Source organism: Leucoraja erinacea, unplaced genomic scaffold, assembly GCF_028641065.1.
Source record: "Leucoraja erinacea ecotype New England unplaced genomic scaffold, Leri_hhj_1 Leri_218S, whole genome shotgun sequence".
In the NCBI taxonomy this organism is placed as follows: domain Eukaryota; kingdom Metazoa; phylum Chordata; class Chondrichthyes; order Rajiformes; family Rajidae; genus Leucoraja; species Leucoraja erinaceus.
This window is the reverse complement of record NW_026576119.1, coordinates 17,501-43,613: the sequence shown is the minus strand read 5'-3', so window position 1 is coordinate 43,613 and position 26,113 is coordinate 17,501. Positions and strand designations below refer to the sequence as shown.

At 59.5% G+C, this 26,113-nt stretch overlaps 1 protein-coding gene across 1 annotated transcript in view; it reads left to right on the top strand.

The window, feature by feature from the left end:
* The window catches only part of LOC129716358 (mannose-1-phosphate guanyltransferase alpha-A-like), a 44,851-nt gene that overhangs the window by 16,066 nt on the left and 2,672 nt on the right, over window positions 1–26,113 (top strand). The window contains exons 4-12 of the mRNA XM_055666232.1: window positions 214–317; window positions 4,717–4,909; window positions 6,468–6,527; window positions 8,984–9,114; window positions 10,126–10,266; window positions 14,744–14,841; window positions 15,813–15,859; window positions 20,366–20,458; window positions 20,962–21,130. Of these exons, the coding sequence (XP_055522207.1) occupies window positions 214–317; window positions 4,717–4,909; window positions 6,468–6,527; window positions 8,984–9,114; window positions 10,126–10,266; window positions 14,744–14,841; window positions 15,813–15,859; window positions 20,366–20,458; window positions 20,962–21,130 (1,036 nt within the window). The remainder of the gene's footprint in view (window positions 1–213; window positions 318–4,716; window positions 4,910–6,467; window positions 6,528–8,983; window positions 9,115–10,125; window positions 10,267–14,743; window positions 14,842–15,812; window positions 15,860–20,365; window positions 20,459–20,961; window positions 21,131–26,113) is intronic.

The window sequence follows — 26,113 nt, the reverse complement described above, 5'->3', positions numbered from 1 at the left end:
AACCTGCCTCCACCGTCCTTTGAGGCAGAGAATTCCACAGACTCACAACTCTCTGTGTGAAAAAGTGTTTCCTCATCTCCGTTCTAAATGGCTGAATGTCCTTTAATTCTGAGGCTGTGCCCTCTGGTCCTAGACTCTCCCACTAGTGGAAACTTCCTCTCCATATCTCCTCTGTCCAGGCCAGCTCGTGTCTGTCTCTCTTGCTCTCTGCAGGTCCCAAACCTGAAGGAGATCTTGCTGATTGGGTTCTACCAGCCAAACGATGAAGTCAACCGCTTCCTTGCCACCGCCCAGCAAGAATTCAAAATCAGCATCAGGTAATGGCAACTCCTTCTCGACTCTCATTACAACCGGTCACTGTCTACTGTGGTGTAGTAATGGGCTGTAGACAAAAATGATGGAGAAACACAGCGGGTGAGGCAGCATGTATGGAGCGAAGGAATGGGCGACGTTTCGGGTAGTATCATGTATTGTCTTTCCGCTGACTGGATAGCACGCAACAAAAAGCTTTTCACTGTACCTCGGTACACGGGACAGTAAACTCAACTAAACTAAATAAATTGGGTGAATAGTCAGAACTTTTCCTTGGATGAAAAAAATCCAAGACTAGAGGGCGCAGCTTTAAGGTGAGAGGGGCAAAGTTTAAAGGAGATGTGTGGGGCAGGTTTTTTTACACAGAGGGTGGTGGGTGCCTGGAACGCGCTGCCAGGGGTGGGGGTGGAGGCAGATACGATTGTGGTGTTTAAGAGGCTTTTGGATCGGCACATGGATATGCAGGGAATGGAGGGATACGGATCACGTGCTGGCAGAGGGGAGTTGGTCTTGGCATCATGTTATAACGGCCATAAGGGCAGCACGGTGGCGCAGCAGTAGAGTTGCTGCCTTACAGAGCTAGAAACATAGAAATTAGGTGCAGGAGTAGAGGCCATTCGGCCCTTCAAGCCTGCACCGCCATTCAATATGATCATGGCTGATCATCCAACTCAGTATCCCGTACCTGCCTTCTCTCCATACCCCCTGATCCCCTTAGCCACAAGGGCCACATCTAACTCCCTCTTAAATATAGCCAATGAACTGGCCTCAACTACCCTCTGCTGCAGAGAGTTCCAGAGATTCACCACTCTCTGTGTGAAAAAAAGTTCTTCTCATCTCGGTTTTAAAAGATTTCCCCCTTATCCTTAAGCTGTGACCCCTTGTCCTGGACTTCCCCAACATCGGGAACAATCTTCCTGCATCTAGCCTGTCCAACCCCTTAAGAAGCAGCGCCGGAGTCCGGGGTTCGATCCCGACTACGGGTACTGTCTGTACGGAGTTTGCATGTTCTCCCCGTGACCTGCGTGGGTTTTCTCCGAGATCTTCGGTTTCCTCCCACACTCCAAAGACCTGCAGGTTTGTAGGTTAATTAGTTTGGTATCAGTGTAAATTATCCCTAGTGTGTGTAGGGTAGTGTTAGTGCGGGGATCGCTGTTCGGCACGGAAAACTACAAATCTAAATGTTGGGCACAGAGATTGTGGGCCGAAGGGCCTGTTTCTGTGCTGGACTGTTCTGTGTTCTGTGCTGTCTTTGGGATTTGGAACTTACAGAGAAGGAAGGAGGACATTTGGAGCATCTAATCTATACTGACTGGGTGGAAGTTGCTGGGGCAGCACCAGCTAGATGGGCTGAACTGCCTCATCATGTGTTCAGATTTCCCTCTTCTCCCCTCACCCATCAGGCAAGGGGTACAGAAGTGTGAAAACAAACACCTTCAGATTCAGGGACAGAGCTTGTATACTCTGGAGTTTAGAAGGATGAGAGGGAATCTTACTAAAACATGTAAGATTATTAAGGGTTTGGACACACTAGAGGCAGGAAACATGTTCCCGATGTTGGGGGAGTCCAGAACCAGGGGCCACAGTTTAAGAATAAGGGGTCGGCCATTTAGAACGGAGACTAGGAGACACTTTTTCTCACAGAGAGTTGTGAGTCTGTGGAATTCTCTGCCTCAAAGGCAGGTTCTCTGGATACTTTCAAGAACGAGCTAGATAGGGCTCTAAAAGATAGCGGAGTCAGGGGATATGGGGGGAAGGCAGGAACGGGGTACTGATTGGGGATGATCAGCCATGATCACATTGAATGGCGGTGCTGGCTCGAAGGGCCGAATGGCCTCTCCTCCTGCACCTATTGTCTATTGTCCTCTACAGTTGTCTATTGTTCTGCTGGCAACTGAACCATCCTCTCACCAACTAGAGAGCGGTCCTGACCTCCCATCTACCTCATTGGAGATCCCCGGACTATCTTTAATCTGACGTTGCTGGACTTTATCTTGCATTAAATGTTATTCCCTTAATCCTGTATCTGTACTCTGTGGACTTGGTTGTAATACAGGTGCACAACCTTTTATCCGAAAGCCTTGGGACCAGACACTTGTCGGATTTCGGACATTTTCGGATTTCAGAATGGAAGAATTTTAGCGTAGATTAGGTAGGTAGCGCGGGCGGCTTGAAAAGTCTGGAGCTGCTGCCTCCTCCCCGGTGACCGGGAGAATCATTGCATAAATGTTAGTCAGTTAGTTTGGAGGGATTTTATGTGGTGGTGGTGGAGTCGGGGTGAAGGGGGAAACTTTAATTCTTAGTCCCCTACCTGGTCGGCGACTCCCAACCTCACGGAGCTGGGGGCTCCGTCCGGCCGCGGGCGTCGCCGGTTGGAGCTCCGACCCCGGCAACTCTACCCCTGGCTGCGAGGTGCTCCAAATCCAGCGCCGCCCGCGGTCGGACGTCCCAGCTCCGGGAATGTCGGGAGTCGGCGTCGTTGCAGCGCTGGGATACCAGCGGGGAGCGGGCAATGCCTTACCGGGTCGCCGTGCGGCAAGCTCCGGAACGCTGTGGCCGCCGACACACAACATCGCGGGAGCGTCGCTGGATTTGGAGCCGCGCGAGCTGGGGGCGCCGTCCGGCGCGGGCCGGGCGGCGCCGGTTGGAGCTCCAACCCCGGCAACTCTACCCCTGGCTGCGCGGCTCCAAATCCAGCGACGCTCCGCGAACGTTGGGTCGGCGGCCACAGCGCTCCGGAGCTTGCCGCACGGCGACCCGATAAGGCGTTGCCTGCTCCCAGCTGGTATCCCAGCGCTGCGACGCTGCCGACTCCCGACATTCGCGGAGCTGGGGCGTCCGGCCGCGGGCCGCGCTGGATTTGGAGCGCCTCGCAGCCAGGGGTAGAGTTGCCGGGGTCGGAGCTACAACCGGCGCCGCCCACAGCCCCAACGGCCACAACGGCCACATTGACCGCTCCCCGCCTCTCCGACCAGGTAGGGGACTAAGAATTAAAGTTTACCCCTTAACCCCCCTTCACATAAAAGCCCTCCAAACTAACTGACTAACATTTAAGCAATGATTTACAGATGTTTAAGCGTCTCCCGTTCTCCAGGGAGGAGGCAGCCGCTACAGTAGTACAGACCTGGGTTGACCGTGGGTCGTTTTGGGTCAAGTTTGGCGCCAAACGCGAGCTTTGGTGCGCAGACGACATCTGGAAAAAATGGCCGGTTTTCGGAGCTTTTCGGTTTCTGGAACACCGGATAAAAGGTTGTGCACCTGTAATGCCAAATGCTTACGCTGACTGGATAGCACGCAACAAAAAGCTTTTCACCGTACCTTGATACATGTGACAATAAACGAACTAAACTATGTCCTGACCTCCCATCAACCTCATTGGAGACCCTCAAAATGAATCGGACATGAATCTGACATTATCTTGCACTGAACGTGATTCCCTTTATCATGTACCTGTAGACTGTGGACTATCTGCGATCAGACTCTACTGGATTTTATCTTGCACTAAACGGCAGTCACGTCAGTTATTCCCCTTGTCCTGTATCTGTACGCTGTGGCCGGACACAGTGGGATAATGTACAGTGATGTCCAATTAAAGGTTTAAGAAAGAACTGCAGATGCTGGAAAAATCGAAGATAGACAAAAATGCTGGAGAAACTCAGTGGGTGAGGCAGCATCTATGGAGCGAAGGAATAGGCGACGTTTCGGGTCGAGACCCTTCATCGAAGGAATAGGTGACGTTTCGGGTCGAGACCCTTCTTCGAAGGAATAGGCGACGTTTCGGGTCAAAGAAGGGTCTCGACCCGAAACGTCACCTATTCCTTAGCTCCATAGATGCTGCCTCACCCGCTGAGTTTCTCCAGCATTTTTGTCTACCTAATAAATCGATTGTAATCATGTATTAGACAATAAACAATAGGTGCAGGAGCAGGCCATTCGGCCCTTCTAGCCAGCACCGCCATTCAATGTGATCATGGCTGATCATCCCCAATCAGTACCCCGTTCCTGCCTTCTCCCCATATCCCCTGACTCCGCTATTTTTAAGAGCCCTATCCAGCTCTCTCTTGAAAGCATCCAGAGAACCGGCCTCCACCGCCCTCTGAGGCAGAGAATTCCACAGACTCACCACTCTCTGTGAGAAAAAGTGTTTCCTCGTCTCCGTTCTAAATGGCTTCCTCCTTATTCTTAAACTGTGTGTGGCCCCTGGTTCTGGACTCCCCCAACATCGGGAACATATTGTATTGTCTTTCCGCTGACTGGATAGCAGGTAACAAATAGCTTTTACAGGTGACAATGTGTGGACATTTAGACTAAACGCATCCTGAGTGCAGGTTTGTCCCAGTGAAGGATGATAAAGGCAGCCAGTGGCGTGCGGTGACAAGTTGGTGCCCACCCGTGTGTCCACAGGTACCTGCAAGAGTACGTTGCCTTGGGGACGGGCGGAGGGATCTACCATTTCCGGGACCAGATCCTGTCGGGGAAGCCGGAGCTGTTCTTCGTCTTGAATGCGGATGTTTGCTGCGAGTTCCCGCTGACGGAGATGATCGACTTCCAGAAAGCCCAGGAGCAGCTCAACTCCTTCGTCATGCTGGGCACCGCGGTGAGACAACGAGGCACATCTGTATCTGCCCCGCACATCTGTAACGGCCCCGCACATCTGTAACGGCCCCGCACATCTGTATCTGCCCCGCACATCTGTAACGGCCCCGCACATCTGTGTCTGTCCGGCACATCTGCATCTGTCCCGCACATCTGCATCGGCCCCGCACATCTGTATCTGCCCCGCACATCTGTAACGGCCCCGCACATCTGTAATGGCCCCGCACACCTGTAACGGCCCCGCAACTCTGTAACGGCCCCGCACATCTGTAACGGCCCGCACATCTGTAACGGCCCCGCACATCTGTAACAGCCCCGCACATCTGTATCTGCCCCGCACATCTGTATCTGCCCCGCACATCTGTATCTGCCCCGCACATCTGTAACGGCCCCGCACATCTGTAACGGCCCCGCACCTCTGTAACGGCCCCGCACATCTGTATCTTCCCCGCACATCTGTAACGGCCCCGCACATCTGTATCTGCCCCGCACATCTGTATCCCCGCACATCTGTATCGGCCCCGCACATCTGTATCTGCCCCGCACATCTGTATCTGCCCCGCACATCTGTAACGGCCACGCACATCTGTGTCTGTCCGGCACATCTGCATCTGTCCTGCACATCTGTATCTGCCCCGCACATCTGTGACTGCCCCACACATCTGTATCTGCCCCGCACATCTGTATCTGCCCCGCACATCTGTACCTGCCCCGCACATCTGTATCTTCCCCGCACATCTGTATTTTCCCCGCACATCTGTATCGGCCCCGCACCTCTGTAACGGCCACGCACATCTGTGTCTGTCCGGCACATCTGCATCTGTCCTGCACATCTGTAACGACCCCGCTCCTCTGTAACGGCCCCACACCTCTGTAACGGCCCCGCACATCTGTAGCGGCCCCACACATCTGTGTCTTCCCCGCACATCTGTATCTGCACCGCACCTCTGTATCTGCCCCAAACATCTGTATCTGCCCCACACATCTGTGTGTGTCCCGCACATCTGCGTCTTTCCCGCAAATCTGCGACTGCCCCGCACATCTGCAACGGTCCCGCACATCTGTATCTGCCCCGCACATCTGTATGCCCCGCACATCTGCAACGGTCCCACACATCAGTGACTGACCCGCATTTCTGCAACGGCCCCGCACATCTGTAGCTGCCCCGCACATATGCAACTGTCTGCACATCTGCAACAGCCCTGCACATCTGCAACATTCTTTACACATCTGCAGCTGCCTTCTACACATCTGCAATTGCCCCATGAGGTTGGGAGTGGGGGGTGGCTAAGGATTGGCGGGTGTGTGGGCTCATGTTGTAGGCCTGAGATTTGTGAGGGGGTCAGATTGGGAGGGGGTGGAATGTAGGGAGAGGGTGACATGAGGTTGGGAGGGGGGGGGGGGGGGGGGGGGGTTGGTGCGTTTCGGAGGGGATGGATGGATGAGTTTGGGGAGGGGGGTGGTGAGTTTGAATTTTGGGGGGGTGGTGAGGGGGTGAGTTGGGGGGGGGTGAGGGGGTACGTGAGCTATGTAACCATTGTCCTGTTATCCCGGCCCAGGCCAACAGGAGGCAGTCGATGAACTATGGCTGCATCGTGGAGAACCCGCAGAGTCACGAGGTGAGCACGTAACACGTGTCTGGGGGGGGGGGTGTACCATGTCAGAACATGTCCCGCACACGGCTCGCAACACGCACGTCACACGAGCTGCTGCTGGGCACAGCGACACATGCTACAAGGACATCCGTTCTAAATGGCTTGCCCCTTAAGATAAGTTTCTTCCCGGCTGATATCAGGCAACTGAATCAATAGACTATAGACAATAGGTGCAGGAGTAGAGGCCATTTGGCCCTTCGAGCCAGCACCACCATTCAATGTGATCATGGCTGATCATCCCCAATCAGTACCCCGTTCCTGCCTTCTTCCCAGATCCCCTGACTCCGCTATCTTTAAGAGCCCTATCTAGCTCTCTCTTGAAAGTATCCAGAGAACCGGCCTCCACCGCCCTCTGAGGCAGAGAATTCCACAGACTCGCCACTCTGTGTGAAAAAGTGTTTCTTCGTCTCCGTTCTAAATGGCTTACTCCTTATTCTTAAACTGTGGCCCCTGGTTCTGGACTCCCCCAACATCAGGAACATGTTTCCTGCCTCTAGTGTGTCCAATCCCTTAACAATCTTATACGTTTCAATAAGATTCCCTCTCATCCTTCTAAACTCCAGAGTGTACAAGCCCAGCCGCTCCATTCTCTCAGCATATGACAGTCCCGCCATCCCGGGAATTAACCTGGTAAACCTACGCTGCACTCCCTCAATAGCAAGAATGTCCTTCCTCAAATTAGGGGACCAAAACTGCACACAGTACTCCAGGTGTGGTCTCACTAGGGCCCTGTACAACTGCAGAAGGACCTCTTTGCTCCTATATTCGATTCCGGATAACCTCACATTTATCAGCATTAAACTGTATCTGCCATGCATCTGCCCACTCCCCCAACTTGTCCGAGTCACCCTGCATTCTCATAGCATCCTCCTCACAGTTCACACTGCCACCCCCAGCTTTGTGTCATCTGCAAATTTGCTAATGTTACTTTGAATCCCTTCATCCAAATGATTGATGTATATTGTAAATAGCTGCGGTCCCAGCAACGAGCCTTGCGGTACCCCACTAGTCACTGCCTGCCATTCTGAAAGGGACCCGTTAATCCCTACTCTTTGTTTCCTGTCTGCCAACCACTTCTCTATCCATGTCAGCACTCAACCCCCAATACCATGTGCTCTAATTTTGCCCACTAATCTCCTATGTGGGACCTTATCAAATGCTTTCTGAAAGTCATTGTACCACAACTAGAGAGCAGTCCTGACCTCCCATCTACCTCATTGGAGACCCTCGGACTATCCTTGATCGGACTTTACTGGCTTTATTCCCTTTATCCTGTATCTGTACACTGTGGACGGCTCGATTGTAATCATGTATTGTCTTTCCGCTGACTGGTTAGCACGCAACAGAAGCTTTTCACTGTACCTCGTGAGCAACAAACTAAACTGAACTGTGTAAGAAGGAACTGCAGATGCTGGTTTAAACCGAAGATAGACACAAAAAGCTGGAGTAACTCAGCAGGACATGCAGCATCTGTGGAGAGAAGGAATGGGTGACGTTTCAAGACCCAGGCTTCAGTCTGGTTGGGGAACTGAGAGATATGGACGGTGATGTAGAGAGATAAAGAACAATGAATGAAAGATGCAAAAAAGTAATAATGATACAGGAGACGGGCCGTTGTTGGCTGTTTGTTGGGTGAGAACGAGAAGCTGGTGCCACTTGGGTGGGGGAGGGATGTAGAGAGAGGGAATGCCTGGGCTACTTGAAGCTGAACTGAACTGTATTTTTCTACCAGTCTAAAGAAGGGTCTCGACCCAAAACGTCACCTATCCACGTTCTCCACAGATGCTGCCTGACCCGCTGAGTTACTCCAGCACTCTGTGAAACGTCACCTATCCATGTTCTCCACAGATGCTGCCTGACCCGCTGAGTTACTCCAGCACTCTGTGTCTATCTTCACCCGCCAGCCAGCTTCACGATTCCATCGAGAAACTGTTTAAGAAGGAACTGCAGATGCTGGAAAATCGAAGGTAGACAAAAGTGCTGGAAAAACTCAGCGGGTGCAGCAGCATCTATGGAGCGAAGGAAATAGGCAACGTTTCGGCCCGAAACCCTTCCGGGTTTCGGCCCGAAACGTTGCCTATTTCCTTCAGGGTTTCATCCCGAAACATTACCTATTTCCTTCGCTTCATTGATGCTGCTGCACCCGCTGAGTTACTCCAGCACTCTGTGAAACGTCACCTATCCATGTTCTCCACAGATGCTGCCTGACCCGCTGAGTTACTCCAGCACTCTGTGAAACGTCACCTATCCATGTTCTCCACAGATGCTGCCTGACCCACCCGCTGAGTTACTCCAGCACTCTGTGTCTACCCTGTATTATCTGATCAGTTTGGATAACATGCAAAGCTCAGGTGTTCCCCGTAACTGGGTACAGGTGTCATTAACGCACCTGAGCCTAACTCCACCTGTCCTTGCCGCAGGTTCTACACTATGTGGAGAAGCCCAGCACCTTTGTCAGTGACGTCATCAACTGTGGCGTCTACCTGTTCACCCCCGACATCTTCCAGTACATCGGTGAGGTGTTCCGGAAAAACCAGCAGGACCTTGCCCTGTGAGTAGCTCAGGTGTATCTTGTCCCAGTGTGTAACTCAGAGGGATCGTCCAGTGGCTCAGGCACTGTGTCCACGCACAGTACTGGCACCATGAGTGTGGGCTGCCCCACACCACCCCACTCCCCTTGTCCATCACCCTGCGTCTCCATCCCCACACTCCCCCACCCATTCTCCCCATTCCCCCCCCCCCCCCCCCCGTCCCACTCTCCCCTCCCCCCACACGCACACACCCCACTCCCCACGTCCATCTCCAGCCGGACACCGAGTGTTATGTCACAGTGTGACAGGGCTGCACAGGAACAGGAGAACATACAAACTCCGCACAGACAGTCCTCGTAGTCGAGATCAAAGCCTGGTCTCTGCCGCTGTCCACTCTCTGTCTCTCTCTCTCTCCCTGGTTCCACCTCCGCTGTCCACTCCGTCTCTCTCTCTCCCTGGTTCCACCTCCGCTGTCCACTCTTCGTCTCTCTCTCTCTCTCCCCTGGTTCCACCTCTTACCTGCCCCCACTCAGGTGTTGTAGTGATAGGTGGGTGTACCTGTGCGAGTCTAGTGTGGCCTTTAGGGTTTCCTTGGGACAACATGTTCCCATTAGGAGCACCCCTCACCGAGTTACACTTAACCTCGAGGCTCCTCCCTCCACCCCACCCCCCCCCCCCCCTCCCCACCCCCCCTCCCTCCCTCCCTCCCCCCTCCCACTCTCCCTCCCTCCCACCCTGTAGGTGCTGCCTCACTGTGTGTGCTGCCATCGCTGTGGGTGCTGCCTCACCCTGGGTGCTGCCTCACCCTGGGGTGCTCCCTCACTGTGGGTGCTGCCTCACTGTGGGTGCTCCCTCACTGTGGGTGTGCTGCCTCACTGTGGGTGCTTGCCTCACTGTGGGTGCTGCCTCACTGTGGGTGGAGCTTGCCTCACTGTGGGGTGCTGTCTCACTGTGGGGTGCTGCCTCACTGTGGGTGCTGCCTCACCCTGGGGTGCTGTCTCACCGTGTGTGTGGTGTGTGTGTGCCCGCAGGGAGGAGGGCAGTAACGGGTGGCACCGCGCGCCGGGCTGTGATCCGGCTGGAACACAGGACATCTTCACCGCCATCGCCGGCCGTGGCTCCCTCTTCGTCTACACCACGCACGGCTTCTGGAGCCAGATCAAGTCCGCGGGGTACGGGGGGGATAGTGGGGTACGGGGGGGATAGTGGGGTACAGGCTGGAATAGTGGGGTACGGGCTGGGATAGTGGGGTACGGAGGGGGGGTACAGGCTGGGATAGTGGGGTACGGGCTGGGATAGTGGGGTACGGGCTGGGATAGTGGGGTACAGGGGATAGTGGGGTACAGGCTGGGATAGTGGGGTACGGGCTGGGATAGTGGGGTACAGGCTGGGATAGTGGGGTACAGGGGATAGTGGGGTACAGGCTGGGATAGTGGGGTACGGACCGGGATAGTGGGGGGGTACGGGCTGGGATAGTGGGGTACAGGGGATAGTGGGGTACAGGCTGGGATAGTGGGGTACAGGCTGGGATAGTGGGGTACAGGGGGATAGTGGGGTACGGGCTGGGATAGTGGGGTACGGGCTGGGATAGTGGGGTACGGGCTGGGATAGTGGGGGACAGGCTGGGATAGTGGGGTACAGGCTGGGATAGTGGGGTACGGGGGGGATAGTGGGGTACAGGGGATAGTGGGGTACAGGCCGGGATAGTGGGGTACGGGCTGGGATAGTGGGGTACAGGCTGGGATAGTGGGGTACAGGCTGGGATAGTGGGGTACGGGCTGGGATAGTGGGGTACAGGGGGATAGTGGGGTACAGGCTGGGATAGTGGGGTACGGGGGGATAGTGGGGTACAGGGGATAGTGGGGTACAGGCCGGGATAGTGGGGTACGGGCTGGGATAGTGGGGTACGGGCTGGGATAGTGGGGTACGGGCTGGGATTGTGGGGTACGGGCCAGGATAGTGGGGTACGGGGCTGGGATAGTGGGGGACGGGCTGGGATAGTGGGGGGACGGGCTGGGATAGTGGGGTACGGGGGGGGATAGTGGGGTACAGGGGATAGTGGGGTACAGGCTGGGATAGTGGGGTACGGGCTGGGATAGTGGGGTACGGGCTGGGATAGTGGGGTACAGGGGGGATAGTGGGGTACGGGGGGATAGTGGGGTACGGGGATAGTGGGGTACGGGGATAGTGGGGTACGGGGGGATAGTGGGGTACGGGGGATAGTGGGGTACGGGGGATAGTGGGGTACGGGGGATAGTGGGGTACAGGGGATAGTGGGGTACAGGGGATAGTGGGGTATGGGCTGGGATAGTGGGGTACGGGGGATAGTGGGGTACAGGGGATAGTGGGGTACAGGGGATAGTGGGGTACAGGCTGGGATAGTGGGGGTACGGGCTGGGATAGTGGGGTACGGGGGGATAGTGGGGTACGGGCTGGGATAGTGGGGGACGGGCTGGGATAGTGGGGTACGGGGGGATAGTGGGGTACAGGGGGATAGTGGGGTACAGGGGATAGTGGGGTACAGGGGATAGTGGGGTACAGGGGATAGTGGGGTACGGGCTGGGATAGTGGGGTACGGGCTGGGATAGTGGGGTACAGGCTGGGATAGTGGGGGTACGGGCTGGATAGTGGGGTACGGGCTGGGATAGTGGGGTACGGGGGATAGTGGGGTACAGGGGATAGTGGGGTACAGGCTGGGATAGTGGGGTACGGGCTGGGATAGTGGGGTACGGGCTGGGATAGTGGGGTACGGGCTGGGATAGTGGGGTACGGGCTGGGATAGTGGGGTGTACGGGGGATAGTGGGGTACGGGCCGGGATTGTGGGGTACGGGGGATAGTGGGGTACGGGTGGGGGACAGTGGGGTACGGGCTGGGATAGTGGGGTACGGGCTGGGATAGTGGGGGTAACGGGCTGGGATAGTGGGGTACAGGCTGGGACAGTGGGGTACGGGCTGGGATAGTGGGGTACAGGCTGGGATAGTGGGGTACGGGTGTGGGGACAGTGGGGTACGGGGGGGATAGTGGGGTACAGGGGATAGTGGGGTACGGGGGGGATAGTGGGGTACGGGCTGGGATAGTGGGGTACGGGTGGGGGACAGTGGGGTACGGGGGGGATAGTGGGGTACAGGGGATAGTGGGGTACGGGCTGGGATAGTGGGGTACGGGCTGGGATAGTGGGGTACGGGCTGGGATAGTGGGGTACAGGGGATAGTGGGGTACAGGCTGGGATAGTGGGGTACGGCTGGGATAGTGTGGTACAGGCCGGGATAGTGGGGTACAGGCCGGGGATAGTGGGGTACAGGCCGGGATAGTGGGGTACAGGGGATAGTGGGGTACGGGGCTGGGATAGTGGGGTACCAGGGGATAGTGGGGTACAGGCTGGGATAGTGGGGTACGGCTGGGATAGTGGGGTACAGGGGATAGTGGGGTACGGGGGATAGTGGGGTACGGGGGATAGTGGGGTACGGGCTGGGATAGTGGGGTACAGGGGATAGTGGGGTACAGGCTGGGATAGTGGGGTACGGCTGGGATAGTGGGGTACAGGGATAGTGGGGTACGGGCTGGGATAGTGGGGTACAGGCCGGGATAGTGGGGTACGGGCTGGGATAGTGGGGTACAGGCCGGGATAGTGGGGTACGGGCTGGGATAGTGGGGTACAGGCCGGGATAGTGGGGTACAGGCCGGGATAGTGGGGTACGGGGGATAGTGGGGGTACGGGCCGGGGATAGTGGGGTACAGGCTGGGATAGTGGGGTACAGGGGATAGTGGGGTACAGGCCGGGATAGTGGGGTACGGGGGATAGTGGGGTACAGGCTGGGATAGTGGGGTACAGGGGATAGTGGGGTACAGGCTGGGATAGTGGGGTACGGGCTGGGATAGTGGGGTACGGGCTGGGATAGTGGGGTACGGGCTGGGATAGTGGGGTACAGGCCGGGATAGTGGGGTACGGGCTGGGATAGTGGGGTACAGGGGATAGTGGGGTACAGGCTGGGATAGTGGGGTACAGGGGATAGTGGGGTACGGGCTGGGATAGTGGGGTACGGGCTGGGATAGTGGGGTACGGGCTGGGATAGTGGGGTATGGGTGGGGGATAGTGGGGGTACGGGGGATAGTGGGGTACAGGCCGGGATAGTGGGGTAAGGGCTGGGATAGTGGGGTACGGGCTGGGGATAGTGGGGTACAGGGGATAGTGGGGTACATGGGATAGTGGGGTACAGGGGATAGTGGGGTACATGGGATAGTGGGTACAGGGGATAGTGGGGTACAGGGGATAGTGGGGTACATGGATAGTGGGGTACGGGCTGGGATAGTGGGGTACGGGCTGGGATAGTGGGGTACGGGCTGGGATAGTGGGGTACAGGCTGGGATAGTGGGGTACGGGCTGGGATAGTGGGGTACAGGGGATAGTGGGGTACAGGGGATAGTGGGGGTACGGGCCGGGATAGTGGGGTACGGGCTGGGATAGTGGGGTACGGGCTGGGATAGTGGGGTTCGGGCTGGGATAGTGGGGTTCAGGCTGGGATAGTGGGGTACAGGCTGGGATAGTGGGGTACAGGCTGGGATAGTGGGGTTCAGGCTGGGATAGTGGGGTACAGGCTGGGATAGTGGGGTTCAGGCTGGGATAGTGGGGTACAGGCTGGGATAGTGGGGTTCAGGCTGGGATAGTGGGGTATGGGGTGGGGGGATAGTGGGGTACGGGCTGGGATAGTGGGGTACGGGCTGGGATAGTGGGGTACAGGCTGGGATAGTGGGGTACAGGGGATAGTGGGGTACAGGGGACAGTGGGGTAACGGGTGGGGGTACGGGCTGGGATAGTGGGGTACGGGTGGGGATAGTGGGGTACAGGGGATAGTGGGGTACGGGCTGGGATAGTGGGGTACGGGTGGGTACGGGCTGGGATAGTGGGGTACGGGCTGGGATAGTGGGGTACGGGTGGGGGATAGTGGGGTACGGGCTGGGATAGTGGGGTACGGGGGGATAGTGGGGTACAGGGGATAGTGGGGTACGGGCTGGGATAGTGGGGTACGGGGGGATAGTGGGGTACAGGGGATAGTGGGGTACAGGGGGATAGTGGGGTACGGGCTGGGATAGTGGGGGACGGGCTGGGATAGTGGGGTACGGGCTGGGATAGTGGGGTACAGGGGATAGTGGGGTACGGGGGATAGTGGGGTACGGGGGGGATAGTGGGGTACGGGCTGGGATAGTGGGGTACGGGCTGGGATAGTGGGGTACGGGCTGGGATAGTGGGGTACGGGCTGGGATAGTGGGGTACGGGCTGGGATAGTGGGGTACAGGGGATAGTGGGGTACAGGCTGGGATAGTGGGGTACAGGGGATAGTGGGGTACGGGCTGGGATAGTGGGGGTACGGGCTGGGGGTAGTGGGGTACGGGCTGGGATAGTGGGGTACGGGCTGGGATAGTGGGGTACGGGCTGGGATAGTGGGGTACGGGCTGGGATAGTGGGGTACGGGCTGGGATAGTGGGGTACGGGCTGGGATAGTGGGGTACGGGCAGGGGATAGTGGGGTACGGGCTGGGATAGTGGGGTACAGGCTGGGATAGTGGGGTACAGGGGATAGTGGGGTATGGGCTGGGATCAGTGGGAATCTTTATCTCAGCCATGCTGTGGTCTCCCCCCCCTCACTGCAGATCTGCCATCTATGCCAACCGCCTGTACCTGAACCAGTACCAGTCCACCCACCCAGACCGGCTGGCCAACTGTGACCAGGGAGGTCCCAAGATCATCGGTAAGTGGGCCAACACTACAGCCTGCATTGCTCTAGCAGGGTGGGCCGATGTGCTCTCGGACTCTGTCACTCCATATATAAAATTACAAGGCACGTGATGAGCATTTCTTCATTAGAAGAGAGACACAAAAAGCTGGAGTAACTCAGCGGGACGGGCAGCATCTCTGGAGAGAAGGAATGGTCGACGTTTCGGGTCGAGACCCTTCTTCTGGGCCAGAAACATCACCCATTCCTTCTCTCCAGAGACACTGCCTGTCCCGTTGAGTTACTCCAGCATTTTGTGTCTACAATTTAAACCCAGCATCTGCAGTTCCTTCCTATACATCTTGATTCCTACGGGTCAGGGATTATGGGGGATATTGTGAGCAAATCTGCGCCCCGTATCTGAGGAAGGATGTGCCGGCTCTGGAGAGAGAGGGTCCAGAGGAGGTTTACAAGAACCATCCCAGGAATGAGTGGGTTAACCTACGATGAGCGTTTGTCGGCACTGGGCCTGTACTCGCTGGAGTTTAGAAGGATGAGCGGGGACCTCATTGAAACGTACATAATAGTGAAAGGCCTGGATAGAGTGGATGTGGAGAGGATGTTTCCACTAGTGGGAGAGTCTAGGACCTGAGGGCACAAACGCTCCTTTAGGAAGGAGATGAAGAATTTGTGGGTGGTGTGAATCTGTGGGATTCTTTGCCACAGACGGCTGTGGAGGCCACAAGTCAGTGGATATATTTAAGGCAGAGAAGCCAATGTTCATACCACTGTGGTGTAAACTACCTAAGCGAAATATGAGGTGCTGTTTGTCCAGTTTGCGCTGGGCCTCACTCTGACAATGGCTATGTTTACATATTGTGTTGTGCTTCAGCAAGTAAGAATGTTATTGTTCTATCTGGGACACACGATGATAAAAGTCTTGGCGCTCTGACTAAATAAGACTTGTGGCTTTGAAGATTAATGGGTGTCTCTGATCTGTTTAACAGGCAACGTATATATCCATCCGACAGCAACAATTGACCCCACCACTGTGGTGAGTTACAGAGTCATACAGGCCCTTCGGCCCAACTTGCCAACCCCCGACCAACATGCCCCACCTGCCCGCGTGTGGCAAATATATCCCTCTAAACTTACCTCATTGAAACACAGAATAGTGAAAGGCCTGTACAGAGTGGACGTGGACGTGGAGAGGATGTTTCCACTAGTGGGAGAGTCTAGGACCAGAGGGCACAGCCTCAGAATTAAAGGACGTTCCTTTAGGAAGGAGATGAGGAGGAATTTCTTTAGCCAGAGGGTGGTGAATCTGTGGGATTCTTGCCACACAGACGGCTGTGGAGGCCACAAGTCAGTGGATATATTTAAGGCAGAGATAGATAGATTCTTGATTAGTGCGGGTGTCAGGGGTTATGGGGAGAAGGCAGGAGAATGGGGTTAGGAGGGAGAGGTAGATCGACTATGATTGAATGGTGCAGTAGACTAGATGGCCCGAATGGCCTAATTCTGCTCCTAACACTTATGAGCTTATGACCTAAACCTGTCCTATCCATGTATCTGTCTATGTTGTCACAATACCAGCCTCAACTACCTCCTCCAGCAGCTCGTTCCATACACCCACCACCCTCTGTGTAGAAAAGTTACCCCTCAGATTCCTATTAAATCTCTCCCCCCTCCCCTGAAACCTCAGGGACAGTTTCTCCCGGCTGTTATCAGGCAACTGAACCGTCCTCTCACCAGCTGGAGTGTGGTCCTGACTTCCCATCTACCTCATTGGAGACCTTGGAAGTATTTTTAATCAGACTTTACCTTGCACTAAATGTTATATCCTTTATCCTATATCTGATTGTAATCCTATCTTGTAATCATAAACTCATAGAAACATAGACATTAGGTGCAGGAGTAGGCCATTTGGCCCTTCGATCCAGCACCGCCATTCAATGTGATCATGGCTGATCGTCCCCTATCAATAACCCGTGCCTGCCTTCTCCCCATATCCCTTGACTCCACTAGCCCCTAGAGCTCTATCTAACTCTCTCTTAAATCCATCCAGTGACTTGGCCTCCACTGCCCTCTGTGGCAGGGAATTCCACAAATTCACAACTCTCTGGGTGAAAAAGTTTTTTTCTCACCTCAGTCTTAAATGACCTCCCCTTTATTCTAAGACTGTGGCCCCTGGTTCTGGACTCGCCCAACATTGGGAACATTTTTCCTGCATCTAGCTTGTCCAGTCCTTTTATAATTTTATATGTTTCTATAAGATCCCCCATACCCCCTGATTCCGTTAGCCATAAGAGCTAAATCTAACTCTCTCTTGAAAACATCCAGTGAATCGGCCTCCACTGCCGTCTGTGGCAGAGAATTCCACAGATTCACAACTCTCTGGATGGAAAAGGTTTTTCCTCATCTCAGTCCTAAATGGCCGACCCCTTATTCTTAAACTGTGTGGCCCCTGGTTCTGGACTCCCCCAACATCAGGAACATGTTTCCTGCCTCTAGCGTGTCCAATCCTTTAAGAAATGTATATGTTTCTATAAGACGGCCTCTCATGAATGATCTTTCTGTTGACTGGATATCACACGACAAAAGTGTTCACTGTCCCTCGGTACTGGTGACAATAACAAACTAAACTACTAAATGCCGTCTAACCCCCACGCACCCACATCACACTCAGCACCTTCTCTGTATCTGTAAATCAATCTTCCCCAGCACAGTGGCGCAGCGGGTAGAGCTGCTGCCTCACAGCGCCAGAGACCCGGGTTCCATCCCGACTACGGGCGCTGTCTGTACGGAGTTTGCACGTTCTCCCCGTGACCTGCGTGGGTTTTCTCCGGGCGCTCCGGTTTCCTCCCACACTCCAAAGACGTGCAGGTTTGTAGGTTAATTGGCTTTGGTGTAAATGTAAATTGTCCCCAGTGTGTGTAGGATAGTGTTAGTGTGCGGGGTGATCGCTGGTCGGCACGGACTCGGTGGGCCGAAGGGCCTGTGTCCGCGCTGTATCTATAAACTAAACCAAACTAAACTATTCCTCGAATGGTTTTGCAGCCGTCCTTCTGGTCTGGACCAGGGATCACAATGGCAGCAAGTGTCCGATCTCCCCCTGTAACTAACACTCCAGCCAGGACAATATCCCGGTGTGGTCTACACTGCTGTCCTCCAGCACAATCCCGTCCTTCCTGTAGTGTGGTGGCCAACACTGTACACCTGCGTGGCCTGACCTGTGGAGTGTGTACACGTGTGTGGGTGCGTGTGTGGACGTGTGTGTGTGGACGTGTGTGTGTGTACACGTGTGTGTGCATACATTGTGTGTGTGTACACGTGTGTGCGTACATTGTGTGTGTGTGTGTACGTGTGTGTGAATGTACATTGTGTGTGTGTGTGTACGTCCTCATTCCCCACATCCATGAACACTGTCTCTCACACACCGGGTCCCCACAGTAACGACTCCACACTGATCCACCCTGGCCCCAAGCCCAATAACACCGCACGTTGTAGATCACGCCTTCCCTCCGTCCCCCACACTGTCCACTCCCACGTCCACTGCCCGCTGCCCACTCACTGCCCACTGCCCACTCACTGCCCACTGTCCACTCACTGCCCGTGCCCACTCACTGCCCGTGCCCACTCACTGCCCGTGCCCACTCACTGCCCACTGTCCCACTCACTGCCCGTGTCCACTCACTGCCCGTGCCCACTCACTCACTGCCCACTGTCCACTCACTGCCCGCTGTCCACTCACTGCCCGTGTCCACTCACTGCCCGCTGTCCACTCACTGCCCGTGTCCACTCACTGCCCGTGCCCACTCACTGCCCACTCACTGCCCGTGCCCACTCACTGCCCGTGCCCACTCCCTGCCCACTCACTGCCCGTGCCCACTCACTGCCCGTGCCCACTCACTGCCCACTCACCTGCCCGTGCCCACTCACTGCCCGCTGTCCACTCACTGCCCGCTGTCCACTCACTGCCCGTGTCCACTCACTGCCCGTGTCCACTCACTGCCCGCTGTCCACTCACTGCCCTGTGTCCACTCACTGCCCGTGTCCACTCACTGCCCGTGTCCACTCACTGCCCGTGCCCACTCACTGCCCGTGCCCACTCACTGCCCCTCACTGCCCGTGTCCACTGCCCGTGTCCCACTCACTGCCCGCTGCCCACTCACTGCCCGCTGTCCACTCACTGCCGTGCCCACTCACTGCCCGTGTCCACCACACTGCCCGTGCCCACTCACTGCCCGTGTCCACTCACTGCCCGTGTCCACTCACTGCCCGTGTCCACACTCACTGCCCGTGCCCACTCACTGCCCACTCCACTCACTGCCCGTGTCCACTCACTGCCCGCTGCCCACTCACTGCCGCTGCCCACTCACTGCCCTCACTGCCCCACTCACTGCCCGTGCCCACTCACTGCCCGCACTGTCCACTCACTCACTGCCCGTCCCACCACTGCACTGCCCCACTCACTGCCCGCTGTCCACTCACTGCCCCGTGCCCGCACTGTCCACTCACTGCCCGTGCCCACTCACTGCCCGCTGTCCACTCACTGCCCGTGCCCACTCACTCCCGGGCCCACTCACTGCCCGTGCCACCACTCACTGCCCGTGTCCACTCACTGCCCGTGTCCACTCACTGCCCGTGCCCACTCACTGCCCGTGTCCACTCACTGCCCGTGTCCACTCACTCACTGCCCGTGTCCACTCACTGCCCGTGTCCACTCACTGCCCGTGCCCACTCACTGCCCGCTGTCCACTCACTGCCCGTGCCCACTCACTGCCCGCTGTCCACTCACTGCCCGCTGCCCACTCACTGCCCACTCACTGCCCGTGCCCACTCACTGCCCGTGTCCACTCACTGCCCGTGCCCACTCACTGCCCGTGCCCACTCACTGCCCACTGTCCACCACTGCCCACCCACTCACTGCCCGCTGTCCACTCACTGCCCGTGCCCACTCACTGCCCGTGCCCACTCACTGCCCGTGTCCACTCACTGCCCGTGCCCACTCACTGCCCGTGTCCACTCACTGCCCGTGTCCACTCACTGCCCGTGTCCCACTCACTGCCCGTGTCCACTCACTGCCCGTGCCCACTCACTGCCCGTGTCCACTCACTGCCCGCTGCCCACTCACTGCCCGTGCCCACTCACTGCCCGCTGCCCACTCACTGCCCCACTGTCCACCCACTGCCCACAACTCACTGCCCTGTCCACTCACTGCCCGTGCCCACTCACTGCCCCCTGTCCACTCACTGCCCCGTGTCCACTCACTGCCCGCCTGTCCACTCACTGCCCCCCTCGCTGCCACTCACTGCCCGTGCCCACTCACTGCCCGTGCCCACTCACTGCCCACTGCCCCCGCTCCCACTCACTGCCCCCGTGCCCACTCACTGCCCGTGCCCACTCACTGCCCGCTGCCCACTCACTGCCCGTGTCCACTCACTGCCCGCTGTCCACTCACTGCCCACTGCCCACTCACTGCCCGCTGCCCACTCACTGCCCGCTGCCTACGCACTGCCCGCTGCCCACTCACTGCCCGCTGCACCTGTATCCACAGCTGGGTCCGAACGTCACCATTAGCAAGGATGTGACCATCGGGGCTGGTGTTCGAGTCCGTGAATCCATCATCTTGCACGGAGCTTCACTACAGGTAACTCACACCTAAACCCACAGCCGTGCCGTCCCCTCACTTCCCGTGGTCACCCTGCCACGGGGGCACCTGCCACGGCCAACACCATGACACACGGGCACACTGACCCCTCACCACCCACACCCGCCGCCCCGTCGAAACCTGCCTCCTCCCCCCCCCCCATCCCCGAAACCCCCCCCCCCCCGCCCCCCCCCCCGCGCCCCCCCCCCCCCCCCCCCACCACCCCCCCCAAAACCTGCCTCCCCCCCCCGAAACCTGCCCCCCCCCCCCAAAATCTGGCCGCCCCCCCGAACCTGGCTGTGCCCCCACTGAAACCTGCCCCCCCCCCCCAAAACCTCCCCCCCAGCCCCGAAACCCCTCCCCCACTGCCCCCGCCCCCCCCCCCCCCCCCCCCGAAACCTTCCTTCCCCGCCCCCCCCCCCCCTGAAATCTGGCCGCCACCCCCGAAACCTGGCTGCCCCCTGAAACCTCTCTCTGTCTCTCTCTCTCTCTCTCCCCACCAGGACCACAGCTGTGTACTGAACTGCATAGTGGGCTGGGACAGCACAGTGGGCAAGTGGTCCAGAGTGGAGGGCACTCCCAGTGACCCCAACCCCAACGACCCCCACGCCAAGATCGACAGCGAGACCCTCTTCAGTGACGGCAAACTCAACCCCTCCATCACCATCCTCGGTAAGCGTCCGGCCGCAGGCTTCAGTCCAGTTCACTGCCCCGTGTACCGAGGTTCAGTGAAAAGCTTCTGTTGCGCGCTAACCAGTCAGCGGAAAGACAATACATGATTACAATCGAGCCGTCCACAGTGTACAGATACAGGATAAAGGGAATAACGTTTAGTGCAAGGTAAAGCCAGCAAAGTCCGATCAAGGATAGTCCGAGGGTCACCAATGAGGTGGATGGGAGGTCAGGACCGCTCTCTAGTTGGTGAGAGGACGGTTCAGTTGCCTGATAACAGCCGGGAAGAAACTGTCCCTGAATCTGGAGGTGTGTGTGCGTTGGTTTTCACACTTCTGTACCTCTTGCCCGATGGGGGAGGGGAGAAGAGGGAGGTGAGGGTGGAGCAGGTGCAGTTGGAGGTGGGACAGGGGCAGGTGTACCTGGTGCAGGTGTATCGGGGCCAGGTGTACGGGGGCAGGTGTGTGGGGCCAGGTGTACGGGGCCAGGTGTACGGGGCCGGGTGTACGGGGCCAGGTGTACGGGGGCCAGGTGTACGGGGCCAGGTGTACGGGGCCAGGTGTACGGGGGCCAGGTGTACGGGGGCCAGGTGTACGGTGGGCAGGTGTACGGGGCCAGGTGTGTGGGGGCAGGTGTACGGGGCCGGTGTACGGGGCCAGGTGTACGGGGCCAGGTGTACGGGGCCAGGTGTGTGGGGGGGCAGGTGTACGGGGCCAGGTGTACGGGGCCAGGTGTGTGGGGGCAGGTGTACGGGGGCCAGGTGTACGGGGGCAGGTGTACGGGGCCAGGTGTACGGGGCCAGGTGTACGGGGCCAGGTGTACGGGGCCAGGTGTACGGGGCCAGGTGTACGGGGCCAGGTGTACGGGGCCAGGTGTAGGGCCAGGTGTACGGGGCCAGGTGTACGGGGCCAGGTGTACGGGGGCAGGTGTACGGGGCCAGGTGTACGGGGCCAGGTGTACGGGCCCAGGTGTACGGGGCCAGGTGTACGGGGCCAGGTGTACGGGGCCAGGTGTGTGGGGGCAGGTGTACGGGGGGCAGGTGTACGGGGGCAGGTGTACGGGGCCAGGTGTACGGGGCCAGGTGTACGGGGCCGGGGCCAGTGTGTGGGGGCAGGTGTACGGGGCCAGGTGTACGGGGGCAGGTGTACGGGGCCCAGGTGTACGGGGCAGGTGTACGGGGGCCAGGTGTGTGGGGGCAGGTGTACGGGGGCAGGTGTGTGGGGCCAGGTGTGTGGGGCCAGGTGTGTGGGGCCAGGTGTACGGGGCCAGGTGTGTGGGGCCAGGTGTACGGGGGCAGGTGTACGGGGCCAGGTGTACGGGGCCAGGTGTACGGGGCCCAGGTGTACGGGGCCAGGTGTACGGGGCCAGGTGTACGGGGGCCAGGTGTACGGGGGCAGGTGTACGGGGCCAGGTGTACGGGGCCAGGTGTACGGGGGCCAGGTGGGGGCACGGGGGCAGGTGTACGGGGTCCAGTGTACGGGGCCAGGTGTACGGGGGCCAGGTGTACGGGGGCAGGTGTACGGGGCCAGGTGTACGGGGCCAGGTGTACGGGGCCAGGTGTACGGGGCAGGTGTACGGGGCCAGGTGTGTGGGGGCAGGTGTACGGGGCCAGGTGTGTGGGGGCAGGTGTGTGGGGCCAGGTGTACGGGGGCAGGTGTACGGGGCCAGGTGTACGGGGCAGGTGTACGGGGCCAGGTGTACGGGGCCAGGTGTACGGGGCCAGGTGTACGGGGGCCAGGTGTACGGGGCCAGGTGTACGGGGCCAGGTGTACGGGGCCAGGTGTACGGGGCCAGGTGTGTGGGGCCAGGTGTACGGGGCCAGGTGTACGGGGCAGGTGTACGGGGCCAGGTGTACGGGGGCCAGGTGTACGGGGCAGGTGTGTGGGGCCAGGTGTGTGGGGCCAGGTGTACGGGGCCAGGTGTGTGGGGCCAGGTGTGTGGGGCCAGGTGTGTGGGGCCAGGTGTACGGGGCCAGGTGTACGGGGGCCAGGTGTACGGGGGCAGGTGTACGGGGGCCAGGTGTACGGGCCAGGTGTACGGGGCCAGGTGTACGGGGCCAGGTGTACGGGGCCAGGTGTACGGGGCCAGGTGTACGGGGCCAGGTGTACGGGGCAGGTGTACGGGGCAGGGTGTGGGGCAGGTGTACGGGGCCAGGTGTGTGGGGGCAGGTGTGTGGGGCCAGGTGTACGGGGCAGGTGTACGGGGCCAGGTGTACGGGGGCAGGTGTACGGGGCCAGGTGTACGGGGCCAGGTTGTACGGGGCCAGGTGTACGGGGCAGGTGTACGGGGCAGGTGTAGCGGGGCCAGGTGTACGGGGCCAGGTGTACGGGGGCAGGTGTGTGGGGCCAGGTGTACGGGGCCAGGTGTACGGGGGGCAGGTGTACGGGGCCAGGTGTACGGGGGCCAGGTGTACGGGGGCAGGTGTGTGGGGCCAGGTGTGTGGGGCAGGTGTACGGGCCAGGTGTGTGGGGCCAGGTGTGTGGGGCCAGGTGTGTGGGGGCCAGGTGTACGGGGCCAGGTGTGTGGGGGCAGGTGTGTGGGGGGAAGGTGTACGGGGCAGGTGTACGGGGGCCAGGTGTACGGGGCCAGGTGTGCGGGGGCAGGTGTACGGGGCCAGGTGTGCGGGGCCAGGTGTAGGGGGCAGGTGTACGGGGCCAGGTGTACGGGGCAGGTGTACGGGGCAGGTGTGTACGGGGCCAGGTGTACGGGGGCAGGTGTACGGGGGCAGGTGTACGGGGCCAGGTGTACGGGGCAGGTGTACGGGGGGCAGGTGTACGGGGCCAGGTGTACGGGGGCAGGTGTACGGGGCCAGGTGTACGGGGGCAGGTGTACGGGGCCAGGTGTACGGGGGCAGGTGTACGGGGGCAGGTGTACGGGGCCAGGTGTACGGGGCAGGTGTACGGGGCAGGTGTACGGGGCCAGGTGTACGGGGGCAGGTGTACGGGGCAGGTGTACGGGGCCAGGTGTACGGGGGCAGGTGTACGGGGCCAGGTGTACGGGGGGCAGGTGTACGGGGCCAGGTGTACGGGGGGCCAGGTGTACGGGGGCAGGTGTACGGGGCCAGGTGTACGGGGGGCAGGTGTACGGGGGCAGGTGTACGGGGGGCAGGTGTACGGGGCCAGGTGTACGGGGGCCAGGTGTACGGGGCCAGGTGTACGGGGCCAGGTGTACGGGGGCCAGGTGTACGGGGCCAGGTGTACGGGGGCCAGGTGTACGGGGCCAGGTGTACGGGGCCAGGTGTACGGGGGCAGGTGTACGGGGCCAGGTGTACGGGGGCAGGTGTACGGGGGCAGGTGTACGGGGGCAGGTGTACGGGGGCAGGTGTACGGGGGCAGGGTAACGGGCCAGGTGTACGGGGGGCAGGTGTACGGGGGCCAGGTGTACGGGGGCAGGGTGTACGGGGCCAGGTGTACGGGGGCCAGGTGTACGGGGCAGGTGTGTGGGGCCAGGTGTGTGTGGGGCCAGGTGTACGGGGCCAGGTGTGTGGGGCCAGGTGTGTGGGGGGGGTTGGTGTGTGGGGCCAGGTGTACGGTACGGGGCCAGGTGTGTGGGGCCAGGTGTGTGGGGGCCAGGTGTACGGGGGCCAGGTGTGTGGGGCAGGTGTGTGGGGGAAGGTGTACGGGGCAGGTGTAGGGGCCAGGTGTACGGGGCCAGGTGTGCGGGGGCCAGGTGTAGGGGGCCAGGTGTACGGGGCCAGGTGTACGGGGGCCAGGTGTACGGGGCAGGTGTACGGGGGCAGGTGTACGGGGCAGGTGTACGGGGGCAGGTGTACGGGGGCAGGTGTACGGGGCCAGGTGTACGGGGCAGGTGTACGGGGCAGGTGTACGGGGCCAGGTGTACGGGGCCAGGTGTACGGGGGCAGGTGTACGGGGGCCAGGTGTACGGGGGCAGGTGTACGGGGGCAGGTGTACGGGGCCAGGTGTACGGGGGCAGGTGTACGGGGCAGGTGTACGGGGCCAGGTGTACGGGGGCAGGTGTACGGGGCAGGTGTACGGTGTGTACGGGGCCAGGTGTACGGGGGCAGGTGTACGGGGCCAGGTGTACGGGGGCAGGTGTACGGGGGCCAGGTGTACGGGGGCAGGTGTACGGGGGCCAGGTGTACGGGGGCCAGGTGTACGGGGCCAGGTGTACGGGGGCAGGTGTACGGGGGCAGGTGTACGGGGCCAGGTGTACGGGGGCCAGGTGTAGGGGCCAGGTGTACGGGGCCAGGTGTACGGGGGCAGGTGTACGGGGGCAGGTGTACGGGGGCAGGTGTACGGGGGCAGGTGTACGGGGCCAGGTGTACGGGGGCAGGTGTACGGGGGCCAGGTGTACGGGGCAGGTGTACGGGGCCAGGTGTACGGGGGCCAGGTGTACGGGGCAGGTGTACGGGGGCAGGTGTACGGGGGCAGGTGTACGGGGCCAGGTGTACGGGGGCAGGTGTACGGGGGCAGGTGTACGGGGGCAGGTGTACGGGGGCAGGTGTACGGGGGCAGGTGTACGGGGGCCAGGTGTACGGGGGGCAGGTGTACGGGGCCAGGTGTACGGGGGCCAGGTGTACGGGGCCAGGTGTACGGGGCAGGTGTACGGGGCCAGGTGTACGGGGGCCAGGTGTACGGGGCCAGGTGTACGGGGCAGGTGTACGGGGCCAGGTGTACGGGGGCCAGGTGTACGGGGGCAGGTGTACGGGGGCAGGTGTACGGGGGCAGGTGTACGGGGCCAGGTGTACGGGGGGCAGGTGTACGGGGGGCCAGGTGTACGGGGGCAGGTGTACGGGGGCAGGTGTACGGGGGCCAGGTGTACGGGGGCAGGTGTACGGGGGCAGGTGTACGGGGGCAGGTGTACGGGGGCAGGGTGTACGGGGGCAGGTGTACGGGGGCAGGTGTACGGGGGCAGGTGTACGGGGCCAGGTGTACGGGGCCAGGTGTACGGGGGTGTACGGCAGGTGTGTACGGGGCCAGGTGTACGGGGGCAGGTGTACGGGGGCAGGTGTACGGGGGCAGG